At 50.1% G+C, this 10289-nt stretch overlaps 1 protein-coding gene across 1 annotated transcript; it reads left to right on the top strand.

Moving 5' to 3' along the window:
* The first annotated feature begins 144 nt into the window (after positions 1-144).
* Abhd15 (abhydrolase domain containing 15) lies at positions 145-5356 on the top strand. Its single transcript, XM_041664875.1, has 2 exons — positions 145-1175; positions 3518-5356. Exons 1-2 carry the CDS (start codon positions 322-324, stop codon positions 4041-4043), a joined length of 1380 nt encoding a protein of 459 aa, XP_041520809.1. The 5' UTR covers positions 145-321; the 3' UTR covers positions 4044-5356.
* Positions 5357-10289: the final 4933 nt, after the last annotated feature.

Here is a 10289-nt window from a genome sequence, read left to right as displayed (position 1 = left end):
CCCCTCTCTTCTGGTTCGGCCGCACGTCCCCGCTCCCCCTTTGTGGCCGGGATCTCTTTCACCCTCTGCTCCAGCTTGTCGCAATCGCTGTACAAAGGGCTGGGGGCGGGAGTGGGGGGCGGACAAGGGGAGCTCGACCCGAACTGGCTGTCTCCGCCAGGCCGCGACCAATCCGGAGAGCACGCGCCCTTCCGCTAGGGAGGACGCTGGGCAGCCGCGGGCCTCCGGGCGGAGCCGCGGGCAGAGCCGGGAGCCCGGCGAGAGGGACAGCTCCACTCCCCGCCGCCCAGTGCCGCCCGCCGGAGGCTGTCCTGCCAAGCCATGCCTCCGTGGGCGGCCGTCCTCGCGCTGCTGCTCGCGGCGCTCGCTCTGCTCCTCCTGCGCCCCTGGAAGCGCACCGTCGGAGCACGGACCTCGGTCCGGGACCAGGAGGAGCAGGAGGTGGTGAGCAGAGGCCCCACGGCTCAGTTCAGCGACCGGCGCGAACCGCTCCCCGGGGGCTGCAGCCTGATTTGCAAGCCCTCGGCTCTGGCCCAGTGCCTACTGCGCGCTCTGCGACGCTCGGCGGCGCTGGAACCCACCCCAAGCTCCTGGCTGTCGGGGCCCCACCTGCAGACCTTCTGCCACTTCATCCTGCCCGTCGGGCCAGGTCCTGAGCTAGCCCGTGAGTACCTGCAACTGGCAGATGATGGGTTGGTGGCCCTGGACTGGGTCATAGGACCTTGTGCCAGGGGCCGCCGGGTCACTAATACTGGAGGCCTCCCTCCTGTGCTGCTGGTAATCCCCAATGCGTGGGGACGCCTCACTCGCAATGTGCTGGGGCTCTGCCTACTCGCCCTGGAACGCGGCTACTACCCGGTCATCTTCCATCGCCGCGGCCACCACGGCTGCCCGCTGGTTAGCCCCCGTCTACAGCCTTTCGGGGATCCGTCCGACCTCAAGGAGGCGGTGACTTACATTCGCTTCCGACACCCGGCGGCCCCCCTATTCGCGGTGAGCGAGGGCTCGGGGTCCGCGCTCTTGCTGTCCTACTTGGGGGAGTGCGGCTCCTCCAGCTATGTGACTGGCGCCGCCTGCATCTCGCCGGTGCTACGCTGTCGCGAGTGGTTCGAAGCTGGCTTGCCTTGGCCCTATGAGCGTGGGTTCCTGCTGCACCAGAAGATCACTCTCAGCAGGTGGGTACCGGAATAGAAGTCTACAGCTCTGCCTGGTATGAAACCAACCACGGGTAGATTGGAGCAAAGTTCCCACACGGTTTCCAAAGCTGTTCAAACCCCATAATGGAGACAGAACTAGGAAAGTGGGTTCCAAAGCCATAGACAGCTTCATGGCCGCAGTCGGCATCATTCTACCACAGCAAGGCTTCCTGCCAGGGCCCCATCAGTTCATCTCAGTCTCAGGTGTCCTAGCAACCGGTGGTCAGCAGAGGCCTGCACCTGACATTTACCACTTAGTGCTTAGCCAGGATAGGTCGGCAAACAGAGCTCTGGAAGCAATAGCAGCTGATTATCTGTCTGAATGTTTACTTCTGACTGAGCCGGGAGCTGGCAGGAATGAGAAAGGTGGCATTTGACTTATTAAGATTCTTTGAACTGACAGATGTTTTACATATTTCTAGGTGAGTGCGCAACACTTAGCTGTTTGTCCTTTTTGAGACAAGGTCTCCTATAACTCAGGCTGTATAGCTGAGGTGCTGCTGAACTCCAGAGATTCCAGGCATCAGGCACCACACAGCTACCAAGACAGTGAGAAAAGGAAGAAAGAGAGGAGGGGAGGGAGGGAGGGAGGGAGGGAGGGAGGGAGGGAGGGAGGGAGGAAAAACACAAAAGCAAAATACTAAACTTTTAAATCTCCAAAAGTAGAACAATTTTAACACCAGGCAAGATTGTTCCATAGAAAACACTTGAATGACATTTCCAGTCTTTCCTAAGAGATGGTGGAGTGAGTTCAGAGCTGTGCTGGCAGCAGAGACACCCAGGACATGGGGGAAGGCCCAGCTGGGGTCAAATCCTGAGTTTACAGAACATTAGCCGGGCGGTGGTGGCGCACGCCTTTAATTCCAGCACTTGGGAGGCAGAGGCAGGCGGATTTTTGTGAGTTTGAGACTACAAGAGCTAGTTCCAGGACAGGCTCCAAAACCACAGCGAAACCCTGTCTCGAAAAAAAAAAAAAACAGAACATTAGCTAGCCCCTTTAAGGCTCACTTCCCCTCCGGTTAAATGAAGTTAATAATAACCCCTCCGCAGGTAGCTGTGGTTATTAAATGAAAACACGAGAATCTGACAGACATCAGGTAGAGGCCAGTGGTGGCAATTAGGATTTTTTTTTTTTTTTTACCACTTTACCTCCTGTTTTGAAAAGGTCAAACACTGAGGCTAAATGAGAAGAAAAAGGTGCTGCCATGGCAACTCAGAGGTTTGGTACAGGGTAAGCTCATCCAGCTTAATCACCATAGTTTCCACTCCCAGATGACCAGCACCAGTGTCTACCAAAGGCACCAGCCAGAAGTTGGGTAAGGGAAACGAAGAGGAAACCTGTGCCTTTGGGAACCACCCTTCCCATGGAAGTCTGGGGTTGCAAACTTGGGCACAGATATAAATTCAACTGGCGGAGGCTAAATTAATCTGCCTAAAGGATCAAGCAGAGCTGCCCACCCTGGCTTCCTTGTGAACCGTCCAGACCCTCTCCAGGGAGCTGAGACAGCGAAGTGGTCCCTCTTCCCAGTACAGCAGTTTGCAGGCCTCTGCTTGGGAAGGCATCTAGTAGATTAGAACTCCGTTGTTTTCTCTGCCACTGAGCACTTGCTAAGATACAGGGATCGGTGCGGCTGCGGGAGAGGCATCAGCTGCGGGAGAGGCATCGGCTCTGGTCTGGATGGTCCGAGACAGTGGGTTCTCTTAAGGTGCCTCCATGGACACAGGTCATGAGTTCCTCGGAAAGAATCAAAAGTTGAAGTTACAGGGAGGGCTATCCTTATAGATTAACAGCTGCGAAGGCAAGTGCTACCTCTGGGACAAATGACAATGCTGGTGGCAGGTGTGACCGAGAAGGAATAATCACCCTATGGAGAAGTCAAACATCTGGAGAGATGATTCAGTGGTTAAGCACCCTTGCTCTTACAGAGGACCCTGATTCAATTCCTGGCACCCACATAGCAGCTTAAACCATCTGTAACTCCAGTTCCAGGGGAGCCAACACCTTTGCATGGGCACATGGTACATATATATACACACAGGCAAAACGTTCATACACAAAGTAGATAATTCTTTAAAAGGGAGGTGTTGTTTGCTAGGGTATGGAGAGAGAGAGAGAGACTGTCATTGCTTGGAACTCAGAGATCCACCAGGCCTCTGCCTCTTGAGTGCTGAGATTAGAGATCCCTGCTACCAACTCTGTTCTTTTCTGTAGCTCAAAACGCTCCGTGGCCAGATCCTAGCCTAGGGACTGCCTCCACAGTAGCTTTGCCTGTCATCTGACTTTTCTCTCTCCTGCTCTCCCATTCACCTTCTGTGACCAGGTATGCCTCAGCCCTGGAGGACACAGTAGACACCAGCAAATTGTTCAGAAGCAGCTCCCTGCGAGAGTTTGAGGAAACCCTGTTCTGCCACACCAAGAGTTTCCCCATCAGCTGGGATACCTACTGGGACCTGAATGACCCACTCCGGGATGTGGATGAGGCTGCTGTCCCTGTCCTGTGTATCTGCAGTGCTGATGATCCGGTGTGTGGACCCCCAGACCACACTCTGCCCGCGGAACTCTTCCAAAGCAACCCTTACTTTTTCCTGCTGCTCAGTAGCCATGGAGGCCACTGTGGCTTCCTGCGCCCTGAGCCCTTGCCAGCATGGAGCCACGAGGTTATCTTGGAGTCCTTTAAGGCCCTGACTGAATTCTTCCGAATGGAAGAGAGGATGAAAGGACTGAGCAGGCGCAGGACTTCATTTTTGGGGGGCCGGCGTCGTTGGGGAGGCCTGCAGAAGCGAGAGGTCTCCCCTTCTTCCAATCTGGAGGAGATCTTTAACTGGAAGCGGTCTTACACCAGGTGAAGCTTGCCTGGGGAGGCTCCTGCACCTTTGAGAAAATTCCCAACAAGGGACCCCAGCAGCTGGAAGACTGAGGACTGAGCGGGGAGCTCTGCTCCCTTCTCCCTTCAAACTGGAGAGAGAGAGAGAAAGAGAGAGAACTTGCAGCTCTGACAACCAACATTCTTGCTCACCCTGCTCAGCCTACTGTCTCCTGTCATCAAAGTCACAAGCCAAGTAACAGCATGGGCTAAGAGGACTGGGGAAAAAATGCTAACTGTCCTTGAAGTGACTCTAGGGAAGATGAGCTTATAAGAGTCAATGGGTGGTTCTGTCCCACATAAATAATCAGATTGGTGACTCTGAGTCTCGAGCTGGAGCCTCTTGGTACAGAAAGGACAGGATGTTTGTGTCTCAGTCCAGCTCCCTCGTGTTCTGCGGTTGTGGTTCCGCTCCGACTTCTGCACGAGCAGCTGAGGAAGCAGGCGGTCAGAGTTGCCTAGCTCTCCCCAGTCTGAGAAGGCAGCAGAAGCAGGACATGCTGGGCTGAGGCCAGCTTGGTAAATGCTGGCGAGGGTAGAATGTGAGTCTGTCCCTGGACGCCTCTTCTGGTGGCTGCAAACTAAGACGGGCCTCTAGGCCACACCCTCCAGCCAGGTCTGAACCGGCTCCCAAGAGTATTTTAGAAATAGGAGATGCTGTTGCCCAGGGTCTAAGGGCTCTGGTAGACCATGGTTGTGGTCATGGTTGTGGTCTAGTCAGGTTAGGCCAGATGCACGCCCCGCCCCACCGGTTCTGATTCAGGAGACTGCTCCAGAGAGCTGTAGCCAGATGCGTTCTTCTTGAGATGCAGCCTTCCTCACGTGACAAAAACAACCCTCAAGCGGGATTTCTAATCACTTTTCTTCTAGTACTAGCTTCTCCCTTTCCAGAGACGGCGAGGTATCTGGGATCAGAGGACAGAACAATCCTAAGAGCCCGATGAAGGCAATCCAGCTACTTATAAGTGTCTCGCCTTCCCAGCCTTGCTCAATTATTCAAAAGGCAGAAAAACTGCTTTCTGGACCCAGCTGCTCAGCTACTAAACAGGCATTTGGGTTGATGAGGGATGATGCTGAAGACCAGAGTAAAATAAGTAAGGTACAGCGCACAGATCAACTTACATATCCTGGATTGTAGCAAACCTTTAAAAATTATTTTGACAGTTGGACATCTGGAGCCATGTGTTGTTAAGATTCAAAAATCTACCCTGAAATTATATATATATATATATTTATTTGTGGTGCTTGGACCTCACTTGCCAGGCAAACACTCTACAGCTGAACTACATAAATCCAGCCGAGAAGTTAGTTTTTTTTTTTTTTTTTTTTTTGGTTTTTTTTTTTTTTTTTTTTTTTTGGTTTTTTCGAGTCAGGGTTTCTCTGTGGTTTTGGAGCCTGTCCTGGAACTAGCTCTTGTAGACCAGGCTGGTCTCGAACTCACAGAGATCCGCCTGCCTCTGCCTCCCAAGTGCTGGGATTAAAGGCGTGCGCCACCACCGCCCGGCGAGAAGTTAGTTTTTAGTTTTATCAATGGAAAATAAGCCACCGGTTTTAGATTTAAATCAGTGAAATGATTTCAAAGAGTATCTTACAGCAAAGCCATTCTGGGACATCCTGGGGCTGGGATTCCAGGTTGGGGTGACCTTGTCCTCCTGCTCTTGTTTTTGTTTTAACATTGGATCAGAACTCACTGTGCAGACCAGGCTGCTCCCAAATCCTGACGTCCACCAGGGCGCATTAAAGCCTGCGCGAACCCACCCCGCCTTTCTCCACTCTTGCTCTTTCAAGTTGAGTAACAAACTCTGAACTAGCTCCAAGATATAAAACAGGCAACGTTTAGTTTTCTACGGCACATGTCCTACTGTGAAAGGAGGAGCTCCCGTCCCTGTCTTCTCTATTCTATCCCAGAGATCCTCTTCTGGCAGTCTTTCATCACTTCTGAGCAAAAGAAATAAAAAGGAACTGAACTGGAAAGAGGAAGTTTTCTGTCTCTGGTGAACCACAGTCACGGCGGAGGGCTTGCTGAAGGAAGCCTGTGGCATATGGCCACCCCCCTGCCCCCACTTCTAGGACAGTAGGGACTCCAGTTAATTAGGGTCCTGCTGTCCCATTTGCCATTGGATCCTCAGAAATAATGGGAAGATGGGAAGCGGCCTAATGGTAGTTCAACCCTAAGGCCGAAAGCATCCCTAATGGCAAAAATCTGGGCAATGTTTTAGGCCAGCTGCCACAGGATCCCAGTTCTCCAAGAGAACATTTGTGAGAAAAAATGGCTGTTTTGCCTTTTATTTCTTTTCTTTTCTTTTCTCTCTCTCTCTCTCCCTCCCTCCCTCTCTCTCTCTCTCTCTTAGACAAGCAAGCTTGCTAGGGATGGGAGTTTTACTTACAGTAAAACTCTTTTGTGGAGCTAGTGGTTAAGCACAGGGCTTTGCACATACCAGGCAGCGCTTGACCACGGAGCTCCCAGAGCTCCTGGAGCTCCACCCTCTACTCTCATGGTAGAAGCCCTCAGAGGAATGGCAGAACAACTCTTGTTCAGGTTCTTCGGGTTCCAAGCCCCACTAATTTAACCCTAAAACATTTCCCCTTCATGCTCCTCACACAGGGTATTCTCAGGGAGCAATTTATTATTATTATTGTTGTTATTGTTATTGTTGTTTGAGATGGCATCACACAATGTAGCATTGGCTAGCCTGCAACTCACTATATAGACCAGACTGGCTTCAAACTCAGAGAGATCTGCCTGCTTCTGTCTTCTGAGAGCTGGGATTAAAGTGTGTAGCACTATGTCTACTTTGTATAATTTTAAAAAAGAAAAATCTGTCCATTACTATTCAAAGACTAGGAGTGAAGGCTGGAGCTGGAGCTCAGCTGGCAGAACTTACCACACACCCACAAGGCCCTGGCCTCTGTCCTCAGCAGGGCACGAACCTGTGTGATAGTCCCAGAGCAGGATGCAGGAGCTTCAGAAGTTCAAGGTCAGCCCTGAAGGAGCTTAAGTTCAGCTTGGGCTACTTGAGACCCTGTCTCAAAACAACAAAACAGAAAAGCAAACAACACACACACTAGGGCAAATCTTTACCAGAAAGCGTGATTTCTGCTGAAGGAGGAAGGGTTTGGGTGACCCTGCTCTTCATCCAGATTTATCCAGTTTAGATAAACAGCTAACCACGTGAAACAGCCATTTTGCTGTTCACACGCACACTGTTCTGAGAAGCTGTGGCTCTTTGAATGACAACAACAAAACAAGAAATAAAAAACAAACCCCAAGAAACACCAGTGAGTCTCCATGTGGGTCCCCGTCATGGTCATGGCCCATGCAGACCTCCTTTACTGCAGCCTTTGGCCCCTTGGTTACTCACAAGCACTCTCAGAGGTTCAGAGAGACCTTCTCCCGGGAGTAGAGACTGAGCAGACAGTGGCGACTTTTGCCTGCAATCTCAGACTTGGGAGTTAGAGACAGGACGATCAGAAGTTCAAGGTCAGCCTCAGTTACATAACAAGCCTTGCCTATGTCTCAAAAACCAAAAATAAGTAAATAAAATATGAGAAGGAAATGGAGATGGTGTCCCTGTTTCTACCAGGGAGGCAGAGTAGAAGAAACAGACAATTGCCTCTGAAGCCATCTCTGATTCCTGTTAAGTTTTCACTGCTGGTATCAGGACTATACTAAGGGACTGGGGAAATGGCTCAGAGCTTAAGAGCACTGGCTGTTCTTCCAGAGGACCCAGGTTCAATTCCTAGCCCCACATGGCACCTCACAACTGTCTGTAACTCCAGCTTCAGGGAATCCAAGACCCTCACAAAGACAGACAGACAGACATGTGCAGGCAAAACACTTATCAATGATCATTTTATAAAAAAAATCATTAAAAAAGTAAGATGGAGAACAATGGAGGAAGATACTTGACATGGACTATTGGCTTCATGTGCACCTGCACACATGTGCACACGCGCACACACACACACACACACACTCACACACACACTAAACTGAGCTGTAACCATTCTCGTGAAGACTTAGTACTTATATAGGTTTCCAGTAGCTGGAGACAACAGTATGAAAAGCAGAACATCAGAACTCTCTTTTGAGAAGACATCCGTTTTGTGTAAAGACATCCTTCCTAAGCCCCAAATGCTATTTAAAAAGAGGGCTTACACGTATAACCTCAAAACCACCTGCATCACAGACGCCTCTGTGCTCATCTTCCAGCCAAACCGCAGGCCCCGTTGTCAGTCAAAAGTGCTCAGAATCACCAAGGTGTCTTCCTTTAGATGTCAGCAAGCAGACACATGAGCCACTTGGCTATCCTTACATGTTGACAAGGAGATCGTCAAAGGCCATGGTCAAGTCACATCGGATGCTATCAGAACATTTTACTAGTTATTACGGTTTGCTTTTCTAAGGTTTGAGAAAGGTAGATCCAAGGAGTCTATGTGCCCAGAAATGCAATGAACGCCCTCAAACTAGCAAGGCCCATGTTTTCAGTGAGATATTCATGCTAGACCGGTCTTCGGCATGTATGACAGACAGTGCGTGCACTAAGACCTGAGGATGGCTTACATCCAATTGAACATCTTTTTTTTTAAGATTTATTTTTATTATTTTTAATTATATTTATGTATGTGTCTGGGGGTGAGTCTGTGACTCGTGTACAGGTGCCTGAGGTGAGAGGTAGTGGCCCCCTGAAGCAGGTGGCTATAAAACCTGATGTGGGCACTGGGAATGGAACCTGGGACCTTTACAAATAGCTTTTGACCTCTGAGCCACCTCTCCTGGCAATAAATGCCTCTTCTTTTTTGTTTTATGTGTGTGAGCTTGTTTGTTTTGCAAGACAGGGTTTCTCTGTGTAGTCCTGGCTGTCCTGGAACCCACTCTGTAGACCAGGCTGGCCTGGAACTCAGAGATCCACCTGCCTCTGCCTCCCAGGTGCTGGCATCAAAGGCGTGCACCACGGGGCTGGAGAAATGGCTCAGGGGTTAAGAGCACTGGCTGCTCTTCCAGAGGTCCTGGGTTCAGTTCTCAGCACCTACATGGAAGCTTGCAACCGTCTGTAATTCCAGTTTCAAGGGACCCCAACACCCATGGCAAAAACACAAATGCACATAAAAATAAATTTTAAAAAAGGTGTGCACTACTATGCCCAGTCTTTGTGCTGCTTGCCCTCTACAGTCTGGTGTGTACTGAGCCCAGCTTACACGCCAAGGAGTTCCCAGAGCCTCCTGCATGCACTGGTCATGCATGCACTAACCAGAAACAGCTCTTTAAATCAACCACCAGTCCTCTTGCTCTGAGCTAATAAATTCTCAACAGGTTTAAAATTCCTTAAAATTCATCAACGGTAGCTTCATAAACAGATTCCAGTGGGTAATAAGTATGTGTTAGAGGAATTACATGAGTTGGAGCTACAAGACCTCTAATTGACGTATGACTCAAACAATCCTGGGAAAAGCCAGGCGTGGCGGCGTTTTACATACCTGTAATCTTAGTATACAGGAGGCTGAGACAGGAAGCAGTCCGAGTTTGAGGCTACCCTGCTACAATAGCAAAACCCCGTTTCAGCTGCCCACTTTCTCAAAAATTTATTCAAATTCAAATAAAAGGTGTTTTATTAGTTGTCTCATAGGAAAAGATTGAAATCATGTGTGAGCTTTAGTATGTAAGACAAGACAGGATCAAAGGAGATAGTGAAAGCTTGTGGAGGCCATTCTTCAACTTGAATTCATCAGCCAGAACCCAAAACCTCTAAGGAACATGTCTCTGCTTTCGTATCAGACACACTGAAAACACGGCAATGAAGAGGTTTCACAATGCTTTTGACTGAGTTCTGAGATGTGACTTTTATCATTTTGTGTGCACGATGTGTGTACGTGTGGGTTTATGTGCTAGTTTGTCCATGGGGAGGCGGAGCTCTCCAGTGAGTGTCCTCACAGTTTGTCCATGGGGAGGCGGAGCTCTCCAGTGAGTGTCCTCACAGTTTGTCCATGGGGAGGCGGAGCTCTCCAGTGAGTGTCCTCACAGTTTGTCCATGGGGAGGCGGAGCTCTCCAGTGAGTGTCCTCACATTCATTCACTACACCCGGAACTCAGTGACTGGCTACACTATTTGGCCAGTAAGCTTCAAGGATCCTTCTGCTTTCATTACCATCTCGCCAATTGCTGGGGTACAAAACACAGATGCAAAACACCACTACACCTAGCTTCCATGTGGGGGTACTGGGGATCCAAA

Source organism: Microtus oregoni, unplaced genomic scaffold (assembly GCF_018167655.1).
Source record: "Microtus oregoni isolate MIOR12 unplaced genomic scaffold, Mior012 000015F_ref0000493, whole genome shotgun sequence".
NCBI classification, from domain to species: domain Eukaryota; kingdom Metazoa; phylum Chordata; class Mammalia; order Rodentia; family Cricetidae; genus Microtus; species Microtus oregoni.
Note: the sequence above shows the minus strand (reverse complement) of the source record. Positions and strands in the feature narration are given on the sequence as shown.